Source organism: Pelodiscus sinensis, chromosome 10, assembly GCF_052426305.1.
Source record: "Pelodiscus sinensis isolate ZL-2025 chromosome 10, ASM5242630v1, whole genome shotgun sequence".
Lineage (NCBI taxonomy): Eukaryota > Metazoa > Chordata > Testudines > Trionychidae > Pelodiscus > Pelodiscus sinensis.
The window spans coordinates 19,219,400-19,245,671 of record NC_143061.1 but is presented as its reverse complement, the minus strand read 5'-3'; the positions used below and the strand labels follow the sequence as shown (position 1 = coordinate 19,245,671).

The 26,272-nt window shown below is 40.7% G+C and overlaps 1 protein-coding gene across 7 annotated transcripts in view; it reads right to left on the bottom strand.

Moving 5' to 3' along the window:
- Positions 1-25,424, bottom strand: part of ZBBX (zinc finger B-box domain containing) — a 71,601-nt gene extending 46,177 nt beyond the window's left edge. For 2 of the 7 annotated variants that reach the window (XM_075937876.2, XM_089780777.1), the window contains exons 1-7: positions 24,500-24,998; positions 19,752-19,892; positions 17,660-17,776; positions 16,331-16,421; positions 6,765-6,813; positions 6,299-6,408; positions 5,926-6,021 (exon numbers count right to left, since the gene is read on the bottom strand). In XM_075937876.2, the coding sequence (XP_075793991.2) occupies positions 5,926-6,021; positions 6,299-6,408; positions 6,765-6,813; positions 16,331-16,421; positions 17,660-17,776; positions 19,752-19,819 (531 nt within the window). In that variant the 5' untranslated portion in view covers positions 19,820-19,892; positions 24,500-24,998. Of the gene's footprint in view, positions 1-5,925; positions 6,022-6,298; positions 6,409-6,764; positions 6,814-16,330; positions 16,422-17,659; positions 17,777-19,751; positions 19,893-24,499; positions 25,010-25,350 lie in introns of those variants that run through there. The other 5 variants (XM_025187071.3, XM_075937880.2, XM_075937878.2 and 2 more) reach the window with 5 other exon arrangements.
- Between the last annotated feature and the right edge of the window lie 848 nt (positions 25,425-26,272).

Here is a 26,272-nt window from a genome sequence, read left to right as displayed (position 1 = left end):
AATTTTGACATTTGCAGCTGACCATGTTTAGGACCTCCGGTCTTTTTATAATCTTGCTCTGAACATTCAAAATTAGCAAGGGGACACTTATACATTTTCAGCAGCCCTAGATTGTAAGATCATACCATCTGCTTCCTATAAGCAGGAACATGAACAGGTTGAACTTCTCTAGTCTGGCACACTCTGGTCCAGCAACATCTGTGGTCCAGCATGATTTTAGTTAGCCGAATGTTCACTCATCATGGGTGTGGCCAAGTTTCCCGCTATCCCATAAAGTTTGTTTACAGCCACCAGGCCTCACTCTTAGTGTTCTGTGCTGTTATTTAGCTCTAATTTACTTTTAAATGTCTTCTAAGATCCCAGTCAGCAGTGGAAGTGTTGATAATGCTGCTAGACAATACTGACCTCCCGTAGTTAGGCAAATTCTCTAGTTTGGCACACAAGGGTCAGATCACGAGTCAGTCAGATCACAAGGGTGCTAGACTGGAGAGGTTGTGCAAAATATATGTACAAAATGATTATGTGCGTGTTTTTCATTAAAAATGCTATTTTATATCCTTAAGGACAGCTATGTGAAGAAACAGATGACCATTGGCTCAAAGGGTAGCCCAGTCAAACTTTTTAATACTAAGTTTAGGATTGGGGGTAGGAGGAGAAACATCTTGGTTGGAGAAAAAGGTTTATTACACTCCTGAATAATCGAGCACCAAGTATCCCTCTATTCGTTGATGGAAGGCTGCTATGGCTGCTAGGTTAACTTGAATGAATTAAGGGACAGGGTTGATTTCTTGAGAGCCTATATATATTCTAGGATTATTGGGAAAGGAATAGCTGGAAGGAAATTTGCTTGCAGTTACCCAACACATGAAACCTGGTCCACTTTTGCAGGTAAGTATGACAGGTAGGTGATTTTATACTGTGTACAACACTTCCTGTGCCGCCTCAGAGAAGAATCTTTCTAGGTGTTGGAACAGTGACAGAGCCAGGCTTTGAGTCAGAGTACCTACAAGTTGAGGTCCTCATGAGACCTACTAAATCGACCACAGGTGGATTGATCTCAGTGTGTCGATCCCCACTGGTTATAGATGGAGCTTAAGTCTGAGTTTTACTTTACGAGGAATATACTGCAAAGATTTACTCAGCTATACAGATTGGAAAACTGAACAAAAAGCAATTGAACCAACTGATAACATACAATATCACTGTGTTGTCAGAGATTAATAACATTGTGAAACATATGTATTAACAGAATGAGAAAATATAGATACTAAATATTATGCTAAGCTTGTGACCAAACAGGAGGAACAGGTTTCCTCCCAGACAGGAGTAAAGGCAGCTATATACACCTGTCTCCAATTAAATCAGACAAGTTGCAACCAAAACCAGTGGAAGCCCTATTTACATAGTAATCAGCAAGAGGATGAGGAGTCCAAAGAAAAGGAAGATCAGTACATAGTCATCCTGTGTCTTGAAACAAAGTCATTGAACTTTGCAAAACAGAAGAAAGACAGAAGCCATTTTTGGGATTCATTAATATGCAGACACAAGAGAATAGAGCTTTTGCAAGCTGAGAAAGATGTGTCCTTCAAGCAAGGGGAAGGGAGTTTGAAGTCTCTGGGAAATTAATATGAGAAAATACATCTTGAACAAAGCCTGTACCTTGCTAGATTATATTTTCTATTTTAAAATATGTGTTTTCACTTTTATTTAGTTGTAACTAACTATTTCTTTCATGTGGCACCTCTTAGCCAAAATTCTATCGTTAACAATTTGGTTTATTTTTACTATGAACCAAACACAATACTGTGTTTAAACAGGGTATGTGTAAACTATGGAGGTTTTTTTCCAAAAGAGGATCTGCAAATTCCATGGGAATTTACATATCTTCCGATTGCTTTTTCGAAAGCGGGTCTTTCAAAAGTGAAAGTCTGGATGCTTTTTTTCGCGGAAAAAAAAACCTTTTTTGAAAAAAAACCCTGCTTTTCCTAAAAAATGAAAAACCTTACATGGTTTTTCAAAAAAAGGGTTTTTTTTCCAAAAAATACCGTGTCCAGACAACTTTCACTTTCGAAAGACCCGCTTTCGAAAAAGCGATCGGAAGAAGATATGCAAATTCCCACGGAATTTGCATATCCTCTTTTGGAAAAAAAAACCCGACAACCCGTAGTTTAGACATACCCTAAGGTGCAATTACACAAATTAAGAAGATGTAATGTGCCTGTGTATCTTTAGAAGAACAAATTCTGGACATTGCAAGCATACAGGTATGGAAAATAGGACTGGAAGTACATTGGGGTCACCTTGCTGGTTTTAACCAAGACTTAGGAAGTCCGAGTAGGGCTCTGGGGCTGTAGATGTTAAAGCTGCTGAACCAGGGCTGTCTAGAACACAAACACTTCAGGGTTTCAGTGGTATACTTGTAGACTGATTGTGAATATCCCAGGGTGGGAGCTATAGCAACAAAGCTTTGGAAGGCACCTAGGATTGCATAACAAATGGTGTCGCATACCCTCAAATGGTGAGGACTGTACCTCCAAGGACCAGGACTATCTGCCACAGATTCACTGTATGATCTGGTATAAATCCCTTAATCTTAATCTGTCTCTCAACTTCCCCATTTATAAATAAAAATGACAAATTTGTCCTTATTTATAAAGCATTTTGAGACCTATGAATGAAAGTACTGCAAGACCTATGGATTATATAATTACTGTTACTATTATTCCACCTTTTTATTCTGAATATACAAACTGTGAGAATGGGTAGATCAGATTGATTCGAAAAATTACTGTTCAATGTGATGAAAAGTTTTTAAATCCAGCATAAAAAGTTGACAGAACACATATATCTTGCTATATAATGTGGACTAGTAACAGAGGTCCAAGATGATGATTTACTACCTGTTTTTCTACACTACTGACTGCCATCCCTCAATGTGCTGTGTCACTCGGTAACTGTCTTAAATTTTTCCTCTTAATGTAATATTTCAAATTATACACTATGGGCATATTCTTACATGAATACATTAATCAGAGTAACAACTTTGATAATTACAAAATTACTGAAAACATACTTTTGGGGGAAGAAGGTCTGACATCTGCAAATGAATTTCAGAGAGAGAATGTATCATAGAATAGTGCCGGGCACATCTGTTAGTCTCTAGGGCTATGTCTAGACTGCAAGCCTCTTTCAAAAGAGGCTTTTTCAAAAGTATCTTTCGAAAGCCTCTTTCGAAAAAGAGCGTTTAGACTGCAAGCAGTACTTTCGAAAAAGCAAGCCGCTTTTTCGAAAGAAAGCAGCAAGTGAGTCTGGATGCTCTCTTTCTAAAAAGTCCTGTTGGCATTCAAGAACACCTTTTCTCGAAAGAGCACTTTCGAAAAAAGGCGTTCTTCCTCGTGAAATGAGGTTTACCGCCGTCGAAAGAAAAGCCGCGTTCTTTCGATTTAATTTCGAAAGAACGCAGCTGCAATCTAGACACAGGTGAAGTTTTTTCGAAAAAAGGCTACTTTTTTCAAAATAAACCCCTGAGTCTGGACACAGCCTAAGGGTATGTCTAGACTATAGGCTTTTGTCAACAGAGGCTTTGTCGACAGATACTGTTGACAAAGCTTCTGTCGACAAAGAACATCAAGACTACATCCAGCAAGTCGCTTTGTCAACATGAGAGTATAGACACAAAGGACAGTGTAGATGCAATAATGCCTTCTGTCGACAGAACTCTGTTGACAAAAGGCGTTATTCCTCGTAGAATGCGGTTTACCGCCGTCGACAAAACTGCCAAGTTCTGTTGATGTTATGTCGACAGAACTCAGCGGTAGTGTAGACGCAGGTATAGTTTTGTCAACAAAAGCCCACTTTTGTCGACAAAACCCTGTAGTCTAGACACACCCTAAGGGTGCATCTACACTGCGCCCAGAGCGCAAAATAAGCTACACAATTTGAGCTATGCAAATTGGTATCTTATTTTGAGATAATTTCAAAACAGTTTATTTTGAAATTTGGCACGGTCTATACAGCACTTCAAAATAAATCACCATTCTAAAATGTCCCTTGATTTTCGTGGAATGAGGTTTACAGGGATGTTGGAATAATGAGCCTGTTATATTTCAAATTATATTTGGCTAACTCAGAAGATATGGAATAGCTATTTCAGGATACCTCCAGTATCCCGAAATAGCACTGCAGTGTAGACGTAGCCTAAGGTGGCACAGGACTCCTCATTGTTAGAGCACGTCTTGACACACAAACATTGGCATTGTCCAAAAAATACTGATTTACTAATAAACACATAAAGTAAATGCAAAGGAAATATTTAAGTTTTTCAAGATTCAGTCCAGAATCTTTTCTGTATATTCCCTATATTTGCAATAATTTGAATACTTATCTTACAGTAATTTGCTTCTCTCCATGCAATAAAGTCTAAAAACTTCTACATGTATAACTCCTGACATGTCTTTGGTTTAGTTCATTAAATCAGCTCATAAAACAGCACAACCATAATTAATGTAACAACAAACCAAAATGAAAAATAGGATAAAAACACCATCTCATTTAACAAAAATCAAAGACTAGTTGATGTGTAAAATGGAAGAACAGTCTTAAATCTTAAAACTGAACAAAAGTAATTGCATAAATTGGTCTTAGCAATATCACAAAATGTGATGGATGAGAGAAAGTGGTTTTAAATAAGCATACTATTTTAATTTGAAGTAGAAATCCTCACGACAATGATTATAAAATTTTATCATTACATCAAATAATATATAGTACAAATAAAGTTATACTTTAAAATGTGAATTTTTTAATGCTGGTTACTTCAGCCCAAATAGCAATGAACTATAGTGCTTTACAAAGAACATTACACTCTCCATAGGTTTCCATCATAAAAATTATTTGTTGTTCTGAAAAAAAAAATCTTTCCAATTAGATCAGTATCATTTTCACCAATATGCCATTGTTCACCTGACTGACAAGAAGTAATTGTAGGTATGAATTCTCTACCATTAAAATGTATCATAGCAGCAAACAGAATAGTATGTTAATTACCCTACCAGACACTTACCATTGTATTTCGCTAACTTTAAGACATCCAGATTAATTTTCTGCTTTTAGATCCGCACGTGTTAATGAAAATGTAGCTTGACATCAAATAATTTGAATGACAGATTTATACAAAGGTAGTATAAAACTGCCCCTCTCCCAGTATATGGAGGTTTATGTATGCAAAGTCTTTTACAACCTGCCAACTACTTTTTAAAACCTTGTGGCATGACAGTTATTTCAGTCTGAGTAATATTTTCTCCATGAGGAATCAAAAGACTAAAACCAATTAGTGGATGAAAGAACTGTACACTTTTTTCAACAGAACACTAGGATCAGCATAATGTACATTTGCTGCATTTTACAAGAAGCTTCCGTTTAAACAGTAAAGCTAAACAATTTAAACAGTAAAGCTACACAGTAAAGCTACACAGTAAAGCTTCTTTTGATTAAAATATACCCTAATTTTTCTTAGATAATTTTTTTTAAACCACATTTTTGTAAAGAAGAAGAAACACTGCATAGTACAAAACTCAGCTTACTTTTAACCCAACTGATCTTAACATTTAGCCCTTCCATATGAAGTATAACTACTATTCACATGAATCATTGTTTAAGCCTCAGAAACACAGTTTGTATAAATACAGATTGCAGGGTATTAAAAAGTTTATTAACTTATTATAAAACAAAATAATCTCTAATCTGTTGATAAATAAAATTTAAAAGTATATTAAAATGTAATAATAAATGCATCTGCTACAAATAAAGGTATAAAAATGTCCTTATGTGACAAAATGAATGAAGACATTTAAAAAACGAAATAACTTCAATTGAACAACTAAGTTTGGAATGCTTCACAAAGACAGGATTACAAAAAGTCTGTACCTGCAAAGGAATCATTCTATGGAGCTTCAGTGCCCCCTTCTGGTGGACTTTGGCAAAACAACTACCACAGTAATCTTCCCCACATTCGAGGCATACCTTGAATAAAAAAAAAATAGTAATAGCAAAAATGGATTCATGATACATAATTACTGTTGAAAATTTTTTCCTTGTTCATATTTTCCAAAATGTTAAAAACAAAAATTAATATAAAATTAGATATTAGTATGTTCTACTAATTAATGTATACACCATCCACATTAATGAAAAATGTTTAATTATGACCAAAAGATTATTTTAAATGAATTCAAATCAAAGTCCATTGGCTAGCTTTCCATAGTCAAATATTAAATACAATTTGCTTGCTTCTACTCACCAGTAAAGCATTTTTGTTCTCACACTGTCCACATGCCTTCCCCTTTACTTTACGTTTTTCAGGAATTGCAGCATTTGCCATTTTATGTATAAATGGTTGTTTTACTGGCTCTGGAAAAATAAAATAAACAGCAATAAAAATCAATGTAAGAAGTTAAGCATGTATTCTGACTCATGGGATTGAGTATTTTGGTTCCACATAATTTGATATATTAATTTCTGCAGTACAATTCTTTACATGAACTTAAGAAAAACTATCATGCAGCACATAGGACAATAAAATTCAGTACAGATATTAATTTTAATTTCAGGCTTCTTAGTGGTAACTATCAAGAATAAACTATAAACAGTGTGGTTCTTATTTTCTTAAACTACAAAAAGTATCTTCCAAACTGTTTAATAACCTTTAAGGAATACAAAATATTAACATACTTCATTTTACTTGGTGAATACAAACATCACTTTACCATGAATCTGTTCTTTGAGTATCTTCAACTTCACTTTTCCTGAAGAAGCCTATACAGAAACATTAAATTAGATATGCATAAATATACATAGAAAAGTAAAATAACTATCAATATAAATACAAAATATATCCACTAAAGTATGCATTTTAACATGCTAAATCAATGACAAAATATATGTTTGAATGTTTTTTTAAAATAAGTTTTCATTTTAAAAGATACAGATAAACAAAGTTTGTTATAGTTATGATTCCTCTGACAAAAAAAAATGAATTTTACCAGATTTTCATTAAAAAAACATGGTCGTTTATCCCAACCATCCCAGTAATAGCAAGACTTTTCATTAATTTATATAGATTTGGCTTTCTAGCCCCTGCCCTGTAATCTGTTCTCTCTCAGACACAAATCTATGGTGTTAAAACAGGGATTGAACTATAAATTGAGTTTTTAATGGGACTCTCCTGTTATCATCCAATGTATTTGTGTAACAAAGACAGGATATTATTCTAACCTGCAGAAAGCCCTTGAATTCCCTGATGCTTCAGACAGGTACAAGAGGTTTGCCTGCATAATCCAACTGGATAATCAAGGCTAGTAGTGGGAAAAGTATAGTGTAGTATAGATTTTAAGTGTTTTTATTATTTTAGTTATTATGTTCATGTAATATTTAAGATAGGTAAAAATCGTCATTTTAGCTTTTTGCCATGCTATACTATCATTTTTAGCTATAGCATATATTCTAAAAATACATCTATAAACTATAGCCCATTGCATAGTTTCCCATATTTGGGGTACATGCAGAATCTGTCTATCGGTTAACTTCACAACTGACAGACAAAGCCAATTGTGAAACTTCAGATGTTAATCCATGTGCATTTTCCTGGCCAAATTGCACAGCGCTGTCTTTCCCCTGCCCTTCTTCCCCACAGAGAAAGTCACATAGTGGATCAGATTGAGGTCTGGAGTAATAAAAATGGAGGAAATGTAATAGTACAAATGCAAGGTCATACACATAGGGGCAAACAACAAGAATGTCTCCTATAAACAGCAAGCTCATCAATTGAAAATGACAGAGCAGGAAAACAAACTGAGGGTATTAGTCGCAGGATGACATAAGCCACCAATATGATACGGTTGTGAAAAAGGCAAATGCAATTGTAGAACACATCAGGCAAGGTATTTCCAGTAAAGACAGGAAAGTATAAATGCCATTGTACACAGCAACTCTTCTGGAGTTGTGTGTACAATTCCATGTACAAAACGCATGTTTAGCAAAGATAAATTCAAACTGGAATATATAGAGAGAGAGAAGTCTCAGAGGGCAAGTCGTGTTAGTCTGTAACTTTTAAAAAACAATGAGTAGAAAATGTTTTATATATATATAAATGGGGTTGTCTGCAGATGACACTCATCTGAGGAAGTGGGTTTTGCCCTCATGATTCTCTCTCACACTACAGATATAGAGAAGGGATACTGGGACAACCAGGGGAATATAGAGCCTAATTTATGAGGAGACTAAGAGATGTTGGCTTGTTAATCCTAGCAAAACGGAAGCTGAAAGGGATACAACTGCTCTATATAAACATGGGGAGGAGGACACAGTGAACACCAGAAACAGAGAACAGCTATTAATGTTGCAGGCCAACATATGCAGGTATAAACTGGCCATGAATACATTTAGGCTGGAAATGAAAAGACTGTTTCTGATCATCAGAGGTGCAAGGTTCTAAAATAGTTTTTCAACAAGTAGTGGGCCAAACAACGTAACTAGTTTTAAAACAAACTTGATAAGGTTTATGAATAGGCTTTAAACAATGGGGTTGTCTGCAGTAGCCTGGGATTGGACTTAATGGCGCAGGAGGTCCCTTCCAGTCTTACGTTCTTGTGTAAGCAGGGCTGGTGACAAGTTTGGCCCAAGCCCATCACTTCGTATGTATCTCTGAGTAAATCAATTTTAATCTCAGGAATTAGGAAGCCTATCTATTTCTAAGCTGAACACAGACCATTTAGACAGAGAATATCCATTTAGGACTCTTCATAATAGTTGAGACTGTAAGGCTATGTCTAGACTACAAGCCACTTTCGAAAAACAGCATCTAGACCGCAACCACTTCTTCTGAAAAAGGGAGCCGCTTTTTCAAAAGAGAGCACCCAAGTAGTCTGGATGCTCTCTTTCAAAAAAGCACTGTTTGCATTTCATTCGAAAGAACGTGGCGGCAGTCTAGACGCAGGGGAAGTTTTTTTAAAAAAAAGGCCACTTTTCTTCCAAAAAACCCTGTAGTTTAGACACACCCTGAGCGAAAAAACTCATTCTGGTGGATTCTGCTATCGTATCTAATATTTTTAGCAGAGATCATAAACATTGTTTGACCCAGTAGTTAGCTCTTGAATCACACAGAGCACAAGCATATATTATTTAGTAGCTCAAGACCCAAATCCTTAGGGAACAAAAGCAATCTATTTTCTTAGAGGTGTGATATTCACGAACATATACTTTTATAGGTGGCACTACAGGCTGAACCTCTCTAGTCCAGCACCCTTGGGACCTGACTGGTGCCAAACAAGAAAGTTTCCCAGACCACGGAAGCATATTCTAGCAGCATTACCAATATTCCCACTGCTTACTGGGTTCTTAGAAGACATTTGGGGTAAATTAGAGCTAACAACAGCACTGAGAGCCAGGACTGGTGGCTGTAAACAAACTTTATCTGACTGCAGGAACCTTGGCTACACCCATGATAAGTGGACATCCGGCTTAAATCATGCCATACCAAGGATGTTGCTGAAACAGACAGTGCCATACTAGAGAGGTTCAACCTGTAGTAGCACTGGCTACAATTAAGGTTCCCAACACTTTCCATTATAAAGATCATGGTTTCAACTGCTTATCAGTTTGCCAAACTTAAATTGTTGTGACTGAAATTTGCCAAGCAGACTTAATATTTTTGGAAAGTTTCATCAAGAACATTTCTATGAAGGAGAAATACATCATTTCGCATACGTTAAAACAAAATGTTCAACCATTTTGTTTAAGAGCTTTAGCATCCTGCATGCTTTGGAGAAGAGACTTGAAATTTGGCATGGGTATTGCCTTTACTACCAGGCAGTGTTCCCTGTATACAGGCAGTCCCCGGGTTACGTACAAGATAGGGACTGTAGGTTTGTTCTTAAGTTGAATCTGTATGTAAGTCGGAACTGGCGTCCAGATTCAGACACTGCTGAAACTGACCACCAGTTCTGACTTACATACAGAATCAACTTAAGAACCCCAGGCGTCCCCAAGTCAGCTGCTGCTGAAACTGATCAGCAGCTGATTCCAGGAAGCCCGGGGCAGAGCAACTCTGCCTGGGGCTTCCTGTAGTCAGCGCTGGTCAGTTTCAGCAGAAGCTGACTTGGGGACGCCTGGGGCAGAGCAGCTGGGGTGCTGCTGGGTTGCTCCAGTAGCGCAGCTCCTCGGTGCTACTGGACCAACCCAGCAGCACCCCATCTGCTCTGCCCCAGGCGTCCTGATTCAGCCGCTGCTGAAACTGACCAGCAGCGGCTGAATCAGGACCTGGGGCAGAGCAGCTGGGGTGCTGCCGGGTTGGTCCAGTAGTGCCCAGAGCGGGCGCTGCAGGACCAATCGGCAGCGCCCCAGCTGCTCTGCCCCAGAGTCCAAAACAAAAGCCTGGTCTGCTGGGGGGGGGGGGAGCACACTAGCTGCGCCCTCCCCCCCCCCAGCAGACCAGGGACACGGGGAGCAGAGCCGCAGCGGCAGCGGCAGCGGGGTGCCACGCCTCTGAAGCTTTGCTCTGGCAAAGCCTCAGAGGCGCGGGGAACCGCCGCTGCTGCCGCTTCAGTCTGGGTGCCTGTGGTCTGCTGGGGACCGTCCCCAGCAGACCACAGGCACCCAGACTGAAGCAGCAGCAGCGGCGGTTCCCCGCGCCTCTGAGGCTTTGCTCTGGCAAAGCCTCAGAAGCGCGGGAACCCGCCCGGTGCCCCTGGTCTGCTGGAGACGGTCTCCAGCAGACCAGGGGCACCGGAGCAGCTTACGAATGGGGCTCTCACCCCGACCTCCGGGGCGAGAAAGCCCCGTTCGTAAGTGCGGATCCGACATAAGTCGGATCCGCATAAGTCGGGGACTGCCTGTACTGTGTACTTGTGTGGCTGCGCCCAGGAGAGATTTAAATTTTGCCCAGCTGATTAGCAGAGTACCCACAGCTGGATATGTTGCTGCTGCTGATGGTGCATATTTGCACATGCCTCTGTGCACATAAAAAGATTTATTCTGCATACAGACGGAAAAGATTAGAGGGAATATCGGTTCCAGGGATATGCTTCTACTGCTCTTGAGAAAAAATTGTCCAAGTTATAACCCTTGGAAAAATCTAAAATGTCACATGTTCAATAAAGATTTGCCAGAGCTTTAGCTGAAATTTGTGAAAATTCTTTCTGCTCTTTGCACACTCCAACCCAAGACAGTAGGGCTGAGAAGGATTTTGCCAGCATTTGCTCTAGCACTGAACACCACAACAAACTCTCTCCCGTGCTATTAATATCACCCTCTTTGCAATCACCCAGGTATCATGGAGGAAGAAGCAAACTGATGTGAAAGCAGACATGTTGAGAGCCAGTCTGGAGGCAGGTAGCCAGAGGGTGTAGATTCCAAAAATCAGTCCAGGTGTAGGGAAGAACAAGGCACTGAATGTTTTGATTCTGAGGTTAAAAGGATGTGACTACTGTCATTAAACAGAGTGCATTTGCATTATGATACAAGGGAACAAGAAGGCTACATTAAGATTACACAGGCACAGGCCCTATCAGACGGGGGGCCAGGAAGGCCATTTGGCCTCAGGAGACAAAGGGTCCTCAAATTTTGACATTTTTCTACCAAGTCATTTCCATTTATTGTACACCTTGCGGTTATACCAAAAACAACAAAAGCAACTATATATACACCTGCAAAAAAAAAAAAAGACTGAAACCATTGTGGGACCTTGGGCCTTTGCCATTTTTTCAGTTGCAGCCGAGTTTTCATCTGAGTGACTGAAGACTGGAGTAGCTTCTGTGATTAGTGATTCTACGTTATGAAACACTGTTTACAGTTTTAGAGGTTTTAAAAGTCTTAATTAATTCTGTTACTGTAAAGTGACTTTTCTTGGTCTGCGGATGTGTTTAACCTTTAAATTAGATGTTTATCTCTGCACAGAAGATTTTTGTATTCCTGTTTTACCATGTGTGTCTTCATATCCAATAACTGTATCAGGCTGAGCTATAAGCTACCTCTTTGTCCAGTTTTAGATTCACCTTTAAAGGCTTTTTTGTGATAATAAATTTTTAATTTTAGTTGTTTATTAAACTTTCCATCTAATCTGGCAACAGCCCCAAATTCATATTCATGATAACACACCAGTTATTAGAGGAATTTAATAATGGAAACATATTAACAGACGAAATTTCAAGACTTTGAAATGAGACTATAAGGGCCATAGTAAATAAAAAAACCCAAAATGTTATTATATAATATTCACTGCGAAGGATATACAATTAATATGTTGTATAACTAATAGCCATTAGCAAATTAATGTATTGTGTGATACTGTGTTTTAAAAGAACCCCCTTATAAAAATGAAGTGAAGATTTGAAAGTGGTGCAAATAAGAGATGGCAAAAGTAACAGACTGAAGGCACAGTTAAGAGTTTAAGGCCAATAACATCATTTCTTGTAGAAAAGATGTCTTAGCCATTAGACAATGACCACACTGACAGTGGCACTTCCAGTTCTGATAATGAAAACTTTGTACACAGAAATGACATTTCAATGCCACTGCCTCAAAATGAGGTCATTAATCAAGGCACAAAAATGCCAACAGTAGCAATAGATGCAGAATCTATGCTCGATTTAGAGACTGTGCAGAAAGAAAATGAGGACCTCAGAGATGCTGCACAGCAAGAGCAAGAACTTATGACTAGCACAGGACACAGTGTAACAATAGTGGCATCAGAACCCAATATTGGACTTCTTGATAAGAACAATGTTGCTCAAATGCAGTCATTTCTCAAAGTTAGTTGTTTTCAGATTCCAAGTAATATACCAAAAGATGCTGAAAATCATGCTTTTCCCACTTGCCTGCTGACATAAACTTTTCCAAATGAAGAGGAGATCTACACAAGAGACTGGCTCTGCTAGAGCATGGAGAAGCAGGCTCAGTACTGTGTACTCTGTTTCATTTGTAACAGTAATACTTCAAATGCATCAGTACTGTCTGATCCATCCAATTGGAGCATCAGTAGAGGTTGGAGGAAGTTGAAAGATCGAATACCTGCATAGGAAACTTCAGTATCGCATAAAGATAACTATGTTACATGGAAATCAGCTAGTAGAGCAGCACTTGCTGACAGTTCAATTGAATACTTACTACTGAGTGAAATAAATATAGTAATTGATAACTGGAAAAAACTCCTACAGCACATATTGAATGTCATTATTTTTCTTTCTGACCCCCTGGGGATTGGCTTTGTTGGGTTCCAGTCAGCATATTGGTGACCCTACAAACGGAAAGTTTCTTGAAATACTTGAGCTTTGAAAAAATGAGGAGTAACGTTAGTTTGAACCAAGGGGTTTGATTTGAACTAACACGTCCCAGAGCGCACTTCCTGGTTCGAATCAGCTGTTGAGCGGAATAACACATGGGCGAGATTATGCTAATGAAGCATGGGATATTTAAATCCCTGCTTTATTAGCAATTTCAGTCGGCTACATTTGCATCCCTAGCTCGAACTAGAGAGCAAGTGTAGACGTACCCTGAGGGACAGTTGTGCAAACAACAATTCTTGAAGAGTTAAAACATGCAAAGTACTTTTCAATTATTATTGATGCAACTCCAGAGTGTTCTCATAAAGAACAGATGGCCTTGGTTGTTTGATATGTTAACATTTCAGGAATTTCAAAGGTTTCAATTAAAGAATGATTCATTTTGTTCAATAATTTCACGAAAAAAAAACTAGAAAAGAAATCACCGCTCATGTATTAGACATTCAGGAAGGCTTCAAATTAATTTTTTTCAAGTCTGCATTAGCCAAGCTTATGACAATGGATCCAATATGGCTGGGAAGTACAATGGAGTACAAGCAGTCCTTCTTGAGCAAAATCCAAAGTATATTTTCTCCAGTTGTGTCAACCACACACTACATTTTGTTGGCATTGATTGCACTGAATCACGCAAGTAAGCAATTACACACTTTGGAACAATCCAGCGATTGTACAACCTCTTCAGTAGCAGTTCTCAAAAGTGGAAAATTCAGAAGCAGCATCTACCTGTTTCCCTTCACGGCATGTTGACAACGAGATGGTTAGCATGAATTGATGGCATTAGGCCAGTTGCAAAGCATTTGGACTCTGTGAGAAAGGCTTTAAGTGAGCTTGAATCTCTTACCCTCACAGCACAGGTTTGCACTGAACTTAAGTCAATTCAGAAGTATATATCCAGATCTGAATGCATTTTAATGTTGTCAATGTGGATGAAGCTGCTAAAAATTATTTACAAAACTAATCTTGAAATTGAAGCACACAATGCCAAGTAGATGTTGAGAGGGATAACACTAAACAACTTCTTAAAGATATTCAAAAGATTTGTAATCAATGGGATGCAATCCTTTCTGAGTCCAAATCAGCAGCACATGGTATTGACATTTCATCTGAGTTTTCCACCAATCACAGCCTAACATCTCAATCTACGCAGAAAGATACTATCGAGTCAATTTTTTTTACTTGACTATCTAATCTGGTCTTATATGTCTGTCTGAGTCATTCTGACAAATTTGTACTCTTTGTGAGTTCAGAGAACTAAGTGCTGACGATCTATATTCAGCAGCTGAACAGATTCAACAAAGGTTTAACAACAAAATTTCAAGAGATCTCTGTGACAAGACTGCCTTCCTGAAACATATATATTCCACCAACTTTAAATCAGACTGCAAGCCAAAAGAACTACTTCAAGAAATATTTGATCTCGGCCTGTCAACTGTATTCCTAATTTCACAATTGCATTACATGTTTTTGCCAGTCTCCCTGCTTCAGTGGCTTCAGGTGAATGCACACTGAACGTGTCAAAACAAGTAAAGAACTATCATTGTTCTACAATGGGACAAGAGCATTTGAATGGGCTCGCAATGTTTAACATTACCAGTGATGTTGCACACAAATTAGATTTTTCTTCAATTATAAACGAGTTTGCACACAACAAAGCTAGAAAAGCATTCCTAAAATGAAGAGTTTTGCTTGAAGTGGAAACTCCCAATTAAAGTTACATTTTTAATATACAAGGTATTGGTATAATGACTTAATTGTTAATAAATACATGTCTCAAGTATTCATTTTCATATACTCTTTTGTTTTTAGTACTACCCTATGGATGAGAAGTTAGATACATGGGGGGCCAGGGCTAGGGCTGGGTTAGGGCCTCTAAAGTAAAAGTGGCCTGGGCTTCTGTCATTCTCAGGAGTTTCATCTACGCTAGCATATTTTCTGCCGAAAAAACTGCAATGAGGGATTCATTAGCATAAGTCATGATCTCACTAGCATATTTCCTGCCATTTCTTTTTGTGCAAGGGGTTTTTGCGCAAAAAGCAGTGTGGACAAGGGGTTTTTTTTTTGCAACAATCCCATTTTGCACAAGATCCTTATGCCTGTCCCGGAGAGGCACAAGGATCTTGAGAAAAACGGGGGTTTTGTGCCAAAAAAAAAAAAAAAAAAAAAAAAAAGTCCAAACTGCTTCTTTTAGAGCAAAAACCCTTTGCGCAAAAAGAAATGGCAGAAAACATGCGAATGAGATTGTGACTTATGCTAATGAGTCCCTCAGCATATTTTCTGCTGGAAGAACTCACAGTGAAGACATAGCCTGAGAGGGCTTGCACAGACAACCTTCATTCTAGTGTTCCGTAACTTCTCAGAGCTTGACTTTGCAACCAGAACATTCTTTTAATGTAGTTATTTTGAATGTACTATTATATTTCACTTTGCAGCATATACCTATGATTAACCTGATTACTTGTATCTCCCTAAAGAAACTTTAGAGGATTCCACATTTTTTATAGAAGAAAAATCCACAAATGTTTTCTGTTATTTTTTGTTTGTGAAAAAAGTATTTTGGACTGTAAATATAAATGTAGGTAATTCAGTATGCTACAGTTTGATCATTCAAACAGATTTGGACTTGGGATTTACCCAAAGCCCATTGAAATTAACAGAAAGATTCCCAAATGACTGCCATGGGCACTGGATTAAGCCCTTAACAATCTGTCTTGTGCAAGCAGCATAAACTTACCCTTGACTTACCTAATAATGTAAATCAACAAAACAATATTATACTCTTTCTCTAGCTCAGTGGGACACTATATGTTCAGTGCAGAAAAACAAATATCCTGGAAATGTTACTTATAAAATGCTCCATTTCTCATATTAATATTCAAGATTGTCTTATCAGTTAAGTTGCATTATACCAAAATAGTGAGTGATTTATAATCCACAAAAGTATTTTTCCAATCTTGGACCTTATGAGACTATCTGAATATCAAATGAAATTTTTGTACCTTAACATTTTCTTTATTCTGGGACCACTCTTGAGGTTGAATGCCCATTGGTCCTGCCTGTCCAGATTGCCAACGATATCCACTTGATCGTCTAGAGAATAAAAAAGGATAAAAAATGTGATTACTAAGCATATTTCTCCTGTAAATTGGAGCGGGTGAATCATTTCCCCCAATATCCAGATTTCCCATCCCTTCTGTCTTCTAAGTGTTCTCTCTTTAAGAGAGAATAAATGAAAGATCTTGTATCCTTGTTTGTCTCTGAAAAGTGTTTTAGTAAACTATCAGTATTACACAAATTAAATCATTAAGAACAGTAGCAGCACCTCTATGATTGTCCATCTTGTATTAATTCATTTTGAGGTTCAGCCAAACTGGTGGTCTCAGTCTCAGTGTTAGTCTTGCACCTTTCAAAACCACTACATTAATTTTAGCAAGAGATGGCATAAAAATCACTGAAAACTAAAAGGAGGAGCTGAAGAACTGTAATATTTTAAAGTTTTAGCTATTTATTGAGATTTTGTCAGAGCATAAAGGCAACTAGAAATCAGAAATAAATTACTATGATCCAATGAAATTAACAGCACTTAATGCTCAAGTAACATTATATGTATATTAAAGTGCTGTATAAATATTAATGAATTCATCCTTATAACACCTCTGTCAGATAGAAAAATATGAATTATACACATTTTACAGATAGGTAATGAGTCTCTGAGCTTACAGTTATTTGCTAATGTCACACTGTGAGTCACTAGCCAAAATTAATCTATGGCTCACTCACACATATGATGGAAAGAATCAATTTAGGAACTATTACAATGTTTAGTCTTTTTGAAATGTTACGTGCATGCATTTAACTGACTGAAACAGTGACAAAATAAAAAGTATGGTACTGATTCACTGATTTAACTCCAAAGTTACAATCTCACTGGAAAAAAAGAAAAAGAGAATGTCACTGGAGGAAGGGGGGGGAGGGAGGGACTCTGGCTGTCAGTTCTGATATTATGTTCCACAGGGGAGGAGAAAGAGAAATGATTGTGACATCAGAGGTAAATCAACCAATCTCACAGGAGAGACTGTAAAAAACCCCACTAAACAAAAAGCAAGCTTATCACAGGCCAGCAGGAGGCTGTTGATAGGAAAAGAAAAGAAAAGAGGAGATAAAAAGACAGAAAAGTAGGAAAAGCAAAGAACTCAGAGGGAATAGTGAAGAACATTATACAAAACACTAGTCTTTAGTGGAGTTACCCACAAGAGATTTTCAAAAGAACACACATCTCATTGGAATGCCTTGATTTTATAGTTAAATTCTGAAGAAATTTCACTTACTCCCTCCTCTCTTCTTTTTCTCTGCTCATATTAGATTGCAGTTGCTGTAGTTTTGTCTCCATTTCTCTGTTTTCTAGTTCTAACTGTACTTTCTCCAACTTCAGCTCTCGTACATTTCTGGAGAAATGAATTTGAAACTTATGAAGACTATCAGAACATGGAAGACAATGAAAAGAGATTTTGGACAGATTTTAAGTGGCAGGGCACAATGTTCACAACTTTTAATACTGAAGGTGAGTAATCCGCATTGTCCAATGCAAGCCTAAAAATCTAGGTCTGACAACAACATTACTTGTCAGACAGGGCCATTTTTAGGGAAAACCAGCTACAGGCAGTCCCCGGGTTACATGGATCCGACTTACATCAGATCCCTACTTACAAACGGGGTGAGGCAACCCCGCACTAGCTGCTTTCCCCCAGCAGACCAGGGAGACGCGAAGCTAGCGCCCCCCCCAGCAGACCAGGGAGACGCGGAGCGGCTTTTCTCAGCAGACACCTCAGCTTGAGAATAAAGCACTGAGGGAAGTGAGGTGTGGGAGAATAAAACTGAGCTCTGGAGAAATGTTTGGCTAGAGTTTCCCCTACAATATGTACCAGTTCTGACTTACATACAAATTCAACTTAAGAACAAACCTACAGTCCCTATCTTGTACGTAACCCGGGGGCTGCCTGTATATGCATCCAGGAATGTTTAACCATAGAAGATGAGTTTGCTGGAACTAGTCAGCTCCCTCACTCCCCTGAACTTGTGGATGGGTAAATAGGAGAGATGGTGATCTACCGCACTTTGCACTTTGCACTCTACAAGGCCATAGTGCATTCAGGCGGGTAAAAGGAAAAAATAAAGAGTGATGACTATTTCCTTTTTCCAGCCTAGGACAGATCTAACCAACCAGCAAAACATTCCTAGTATAGACACAAGGTAATCACTATACTGTCTCAATACCTGCACTTACTGGAATAGCCATATTATTAAAACTAAAACAAAGCTATGCTGGTAAAAGTTTTAAGCATAGATCAATCTCTTAATCCACAAAGAATTTTGAAAACCAGATCATAGATTTTGTGCTCTATTCTGAAATGGTGAGAAAAATGTACCCTGGAGATTTCCGGGGCTTTGGGACAACACATTCCATGTTCAGTCAGGAGGACAAGCCACTATGTTTTCAACAAAACTTCGGAAGATATCAATGGAGAAGAGGTACATAAATTATAATAAAAAAGTAAGGATAGGGTAGATTTAAGTCTTGACTATTTTGAAAAGTTAGAATGGTAATGTGATGTTGGATAAGGGTGTGATTTTTTTTAACCAACATAGCTATGCTGGTACACTTGAACCTTGGATTAAAGATTTTGCTGGGCCAGTGAGGGATTAGGATAGGGGATTTAGCTAGTGCTTCTCATCATCTGCTGCTCCCAGGCACGGTTTCCCTGCTGCTAAAGGAGTGGCGGGGAAAAGTCTCTGGAAGAGTGCATCACTGCTCTGCCATTCTCCCAGCTGGGTAGAGAGGAAGCAGCAGTGAGCAGGCCGTTTACACCTGCCAGGGTCCATACCACTGATGTTCCCTAATTAGGGACACCTGGAGTACAAAGGTTATAAGTGTATAGGATTCAATGTGATATAATTGCACCCATTTTGATGCTCAGCAAGGCGGAAAAATCCTCTTTAGCATAGACAGGCCTTAATAAAGACATTACATTAGATTATCTGCATAGCAATGATACCCAGGGCTTGACAAACCGTGGTGAGATCTACTCGCCAGCCCTGCACCGCACATGCACCAGACTGGCATTGCGCATGCGCGCAGCGCCGGTGAACAGAGCAAACGGAGAGACCAGCTGAAATCTACTCACCACGGGCGAGTAGAAACAGCGATTTGTCGAGCCCTGATAATACCCATGACTGAATTCAGTAAGTTAAAACATAAGAAAGAGAAGGTTGATAAATAAAAACCTGAAAAAATAGTATCAGAGAGATATCTATAATTTTTACTTTTGTACAAGCATAGTTTCATACTTTATGTTGAATATGAATGTATTAAAATGCAGAGTCACGTAACATCTCTATCATAGTCAGAGGAAAGGCACTTACTTCACTTTTAATTTTACAGAAGTTCCAGTTTTTGAACCAGGGAGTACTACAAAGTCATTGATGTTCATGATTCCTCAATGTCAGCTCGAATCAAAAAACCAAAAATCAGGATGATTTGTGAAATTCTTTGTGGTGAGTAACCTGTTCAAATGGAACAACTGTATTGAAATTAAAAATTGTAAAACAATATATATAGTTGTTACAAAATATTAACATACTGGAAAAATTTGGAAAGCAAAAATGTATTATATCAAGTCAATGATGTGCTAACGCAAATCTAAATTAAACTAAAATAACTTTTAGAGCATTTATGAGAATCTCTGGCCCATTTTCTCTTCTCAAGTACACTCACACACTGTATAGTACAGTTGCATGGATTAACCAAGGATAAATTTGCTTCAGCATTTAATAAAACATTGATTTCTCAAAGACTATCCATAGCACACAACAGACAAAATAAGGCCCAAATGCCAGTGCTAAAATGAGCACTAACTCAAGTCAAAATCAGAATAAAATCACAGTAAAGTATTAGGGAAGCTGAAAGCCATCATTATACTATGCACAAGTCCATATAAAATAATAAATATATGATTCTTTCATGTATTTTCCAGATTTTAAGATCTTGACTGTACTTTCTGTAAATATTTTAATTTTTTTTTATCTGAGTTATGACATTCTTATCTGATCCACTTACAATTTTTTAAAGATACAACCACAGGGCAATGTCCATACAAGTCATGACACTTAGCCATGTTTATTTCACTGCATTTTGGGAAGATTCTCACAATCAGAAGTACCAGCAGCCAGAGAGACAATGTGCTCTGGGATGTCCTACTACACAGATTTCTGGAATTTCTGAAGTCATGTTGTGGAGGTATGATTTGAAGAGCTCCAGATAGATAGAAGAATGACAATTTTACAGCCTGATCACACGAATACAACCATAAACCAGCTAGGATGCTAGCAACGATGACTCGTGACTAGCAGTCACAGTTTCCTAATGTGCAATAAACATTTCTGGTGTGAACACCAACTACTGTTAGAGCCAATCATGACTGACTGACTAGTTGGTTAGAAAGCATTAGTACAGATGGCCTGAAAATGATGACCATTTTAATGCTGAAAAAAGTGTCAGAAACATGCACCAAGTGCATTTATCTAATATGACTGGATGCCCTTGGCAAGACTTGATGCTTCATTCATTTCAATAGAGGTTCAATAATAATAAAAAAGAAGAATCTGCTGTCATAGTACATGTGTGCGCTAGAAACAGCAAGGCAGCTAAACAGGCTGGCACAGGCACAGCTATTCCAGGTCTGATCTGAAGACTTATGAAAACTTAAAAACCAATACAACAAAGGATTGAAGCCAAGTAGTATTTTAAACCGCATTTCTAAGACATTCTTTAGATTTAATATATGTAATGCTGAAGTGACAGATACAGCAATTGTCTACAATATTCCTGAAAACACGTCATTGAACCATTCGCTGCTGATTATCTCTCTGCGGAGTCTCCAAATCAAAGGCCTAAGCAGTATAAAGGCAAAATTAACCTATTCATGGACATTCTAGTTCTGAATCTTAGCCCTTATCGACTAATCGAATAGTCGATGCCAATTGTATCAATTATTCAATTAACCAATTAATCTAAATGTAACATCCCTGTGCAGTTGTCCTGAACTGTGTCAATTGTCAGCTTATCTAAACACTAATTTCCCCGTGTGGACACACTTAGAACTGGTTATATCCATTTCCTTGCCTCATTGCCAACATACATTTACAGGAACAAGCTAAACTAATACAAGGCTGGAATAAATCAGTAAGAATATCCGCCCCTCCCCCCCCCCCGATCAGATAGAGGCAGCAAGGGGGAAGGGAAGAAGAGCAGGTACTTCAAAGCCGCATGAAGCCTGAGACCAGACCCCCGGGCTCCACGAGGCACTGCAACTTTTAGAAGCTGCATGCAGCCCAGGGCCAGGTGAGGTGTCCCAGGCTGTACGTGATATTTCAAAGCACAAGCGCTGCATGGACCCCAGGATCAGCTGAGGACTCCCCAGCTGATCCTGGGCTCTGTGCAGTGCTGCTTCTTTGAAACGCCACAGCATCAGCCTCATCATGGCATTTCAAAGCAGTAATGCCGCGTGGAGCCTGGGATCAGCTGGGGACTCCACAGCTGACCCCTGGCTCTGTGCGGCACTGCCGCTTTGAAATCCTGCGGGCAGCCCAGCATCAGGCTCCTTGTGGTATTTCAAAAGGGAAGTGCCCCATGGAGCCCGGGATCAGCTACGAAACCCGGCCTCAGGCTCCCCGCAGCATTTCAGGGAGGCAATGCCACAAGGAGTCTGGGCTCAGTGGAGGAGTCCCCAACTGACCCGAGGATCCACGTGGCACTTTCACCTTTGCAGTGTAGCAATAGCCCTAGGGCAGAGGTGCCCTGTCAACTAATCAAATAGTCGATGTAAAATGCACCAACTATCTGATTAGTCAATTACCCGATACTTAACATCCTGACCATGCACAGAGGTTGATCTGCAGGATGCGGAGCAGCCTGGGCCCACCGCAGTCAGAGGCTACTTCGTGGCAGCTTCCCCTGCCCCTCACCCCTCAGTTACAGGTTTATTAAAGAAGCTTATAAATCATATGGTTACAATGGCTATTGCTCTATTTCTTAACTGCTAGCAAATATAGATCTTAAAAATGGTTACAAAGAAAATAAAGATAGAAAATAGAAATAATGGTACCAAGTGACAGCTTAATCTTAAAGAGCTCTAAGTCTATGTGTACACACACTTAAGACAAAGGACCACATCCAGGTACAATTTTTACCCCCTTCTGTGCCTCTCGAAATCACGAATACGAGGTGTGCGTCCCCATGGAACTCGGGAGGTCAAACACCTAACCCGACCAGCAGATAGATGGTAGACTGACACTCAGAGTAAATGTGCTGCTGGACCCATCTTTATACCCATAGGGGCCCGTATCCTCTTTCTTATCTAAGATGCCAAATTGTGTTGGTCTATCTTTGTGACGCCAGTTCTTACAAAGGAGTTTCAACTTAATTTACACTTGCAAGAGAGATAACTAAATTGTGAGATTCCTCCCCCCATGGATGGCTGTGTGTTCGTATCCAATTCTTTCATCAGGTTGGGGCAGAGGATTGGGATACAGGCTCTGGTTTTGGAGTAAGGGATCTGGAGTTTGAGAGGGACTCTGAGCTGCTCTTCAGGCAGGCAGGCAGTTGGGATGTAGAAGGGGGTTCTAGGTGCAGGCTCTGGGATGGCATTTAGATGAAGGGGTGCTCGGGGCTTGGGCTTCAGGAGGGGGTTCATGACTGGGATAGGAGTTCGGGATGAGGGTTCCAGCTGAGACCAGGGAGACGCTGAGCAAAGCGGCGGAGGACCCGGGGCCGGACCCGCGGCCGCTTCCAGATCAGCTGGAAGCGCCGCGGGTCGGGCCAGGTCCTGCGCGGCTTTGCTCAGCGTCTCCCTGGTCTGCAGACCAGGGAGACGCTGAGCAAAGCCGCGCAGGATCCGGAGCCGATCTGGAAGCGGCCACAGGTCCGGCCGCGGTCCTGCGCCGCTTTGCTCCCCGTCTCCCTGGTCTGCTGGCTCCCGCAGCAGACCAGGGAGACAGGGAGCAGCTTTTCTCGCCCAGGCGTCCCGCCGCTCGAGTCCTCCGGGGCGAGAAAATCCCCGTTCGTAACTGCGGATCCGACATAAGTCGGATCTGCGTAACTCGGGGACTACCTGTATAATATTTGCTGAGTTCCCCATCTCTGCTGATTGTGTACTTCAAGATCCAGATGAGATGGCTGTTTTGTAACTCTGGTATTCTTAACTCTGATTTTCTACTGTATTTTTAACATTAAGACACTTTCAGACATCTGCACTTGCTCTAAAGACCTCCCAAGAGAGAAACCTTGAATTTCCTCTATTTCTTAGGTATGCAAAACCTCAAGCAAATTAAACTCTTGCCTTTAGCAATTTCATTAAAACTAACCAACTCTCCTCTCTGCTAAGTAAGGTTCACAGGTTTAGCTGCTCCCTGGATTAGCTCTGGAGAGGCAGGAGGGAGAATTTCAATGAACGTTTATAGAGCAGCAACATAACCTGAATAATAAATTAGGCTTATTAAAAGACTCATGTTTCTCTAGCCATAATGGGTACAGCACTGTACGTGATTTACACAGCAAGAAATAAAAACAATATCAACAGCATGCAGCTGTACCACCACAAAAGGTGTGTTTCCATAGGTATTTGTGTGATTGTCTCCAGGGTGCACCTCCTCCACCCCTAAGGGCTTTCCTGCTCACACCATATCCATTCCCCTCCCAGGCCCTTCACCAATTGTCCCTTTACACCCACCCACCTCGCAGGGAGCTGCTGGAAACCCAGAATCCACAGCCCCACAACAAGCTCCAATGGCCCCACCCAAGGAGCTGCTGGAGTCCACTGCTCACACCCCCGCCTCTCCCCCATTCCTGCTCAGGGCAATGTACCAAGCACCCCCAGAGCGGCTGCCCCGCCCCAGACCATCCCACTCCCACCCTTCTGCTGGGCTGCATAGTGTGTCCCCGTCCTCCCGCCACGGGGCCCCGGCCGGGAGCCAGTCACCCCTACCCCGCCCCCCGCAAGGACCTGCTCCCCCACGGCCCGGGCTGCGGCCGCCGCTGACTCCCCGTCCGCGAGCTAAGCAGCGGGGAAGCCGCATCTCCCGCGCCAGCCCCTATGGCTGGAGGCGCCGCTCACCCGCGCTTCCCGCACCTGCAGCTGCCGCCCGCTCCGCGCGTAAACCGAGCGGCGTGTCTGCTGTTCCCATGACAACAGTGGCGCGGATCGTACCACTGCGACTGCCAGTGGGGAGGGAGCAGGGAGTTGGCTGGGGAGAGGGGAGTCCATTCTCTGAGGTGGGGGCTGCGGGAAGTAAAGGCGACTCCTGGGAGGGAAGGGGGAGTGCTGGGCAACTTCTAACCCAGCTCCGTAGGGTCCGCTCGGCAGGGGCGGCTCCCCTGGTGTCCATTGGTCCCGGCCATGGGTTGCTGGGGCCTTTACCCAGGGCGGTTCTTAGTCCCCAGGCAAGGCTTGCAAATAGGCGCCTACCGCCCGCTGGGAGCGCAGGGCCCAACGACACTAGAGCCCTGAGCCGCGCCCTGGCCCACAGCGGCTGCATCGCTAAACACCCGGCTAAGCACAGCCCCCTGGGAATGCAGCGCGGGGGGGGCCACTTCCCCTGCACACCCCACACGGGGCGGGAACGGGACGCTCTGTGCTTGCCCTGATTGGCCTGGGGAAGCGGTGAAGTCTTTGCCCCCGCCCCAGAACGATCCGCCAGCATCCCCTCCAGGCGCCCGTGGCAGTGGGGGGAGAGTTTGCCCGCTCCCCCCAACCCGCAGGTCAAGCAGGGCCTGGCGTGGGGGGAAGCACAGGAAGTCTCTCACTCCCTGTCCTACAAGGGGGCATCATGCTTAAAGTCAACCGCCAGCTGTGCAGCAACTGGCAGTTGACGCTAAGCACCCTGTGCCCCTGGCAGTTGACTCTCAGCACCACAGGACCCTGGTGGGGGAGGAGACTTTGTGTGCCTCCCCCCCAGCTTGATTTACCTGAGGAGGAGAGGCAGCAGGGCACTTGCAGGTCACACCTGCAGCCAGTAAATCCATCAGTACTGTTACTCCCTCACAGAACATAAACCAAGGGGCCAACCCTGTTTGCTAACTCCAGATGTCTACACTGGTGGATTGTTGTGTCAGAAATATGCAAATGAGGCTAAGCGTGGACTATTGCTGAGCCTTATTTCCATACCTAATGAGCCGCAATTTGGGGAAGAGGCTTTTGCACCAGAAGGAGCATCTACACTGCCCCTTTTTGCGCAAGACTTTTTCTTGCGCAATGCCACTATGCTGATTATTTTCAGGAATAATGACCCCAAAACCATTTCCTCAAATGATGGCCAAAATGCATGGCAACACACTCATTTTTAAATCAATTGGATATCCCATTTTATTTGCTTCAAGCCTAGCCCTGCCAATTTTGCTAGCAGACCATTATTTATAATTGATGTTCCTTTAGGGAAAAGCCAGTCTTTACAGGAAAAGCTGGCAGTTCAGGAAAAAGTGGTTCATTTATGATCCAAGTCAAGCATTAATAAGTGCAAACTACTGTCTGTTCGAGATTTATGAACTGTGAGCTATACTTCATTTGGAAAATTTACATTGGTCTTTTATGCATTCAAGCTGGGAGGCACAAAATAAGTTACAAAATTTTTCTGGATTTCATGACATGTTTGGCAGTATTTTTCTTTCATTAACTTGGTCAGTAAAATTCTAAAAATTTTAAATCAACAGGCAATTATGTGATGGGAGTCTGAGGAAACCCATGTGATTACTTAATCTTAAGAAGGGCCCCTATTCTCCATGATAAGTGTGAAATTAAACACTGTTACATAATACTTTCTTCTCTTAAACTCATGTTGAATTGTTTTCCATTTCACGATAAGCATGCATAAAAATCACAATGGAACATTAC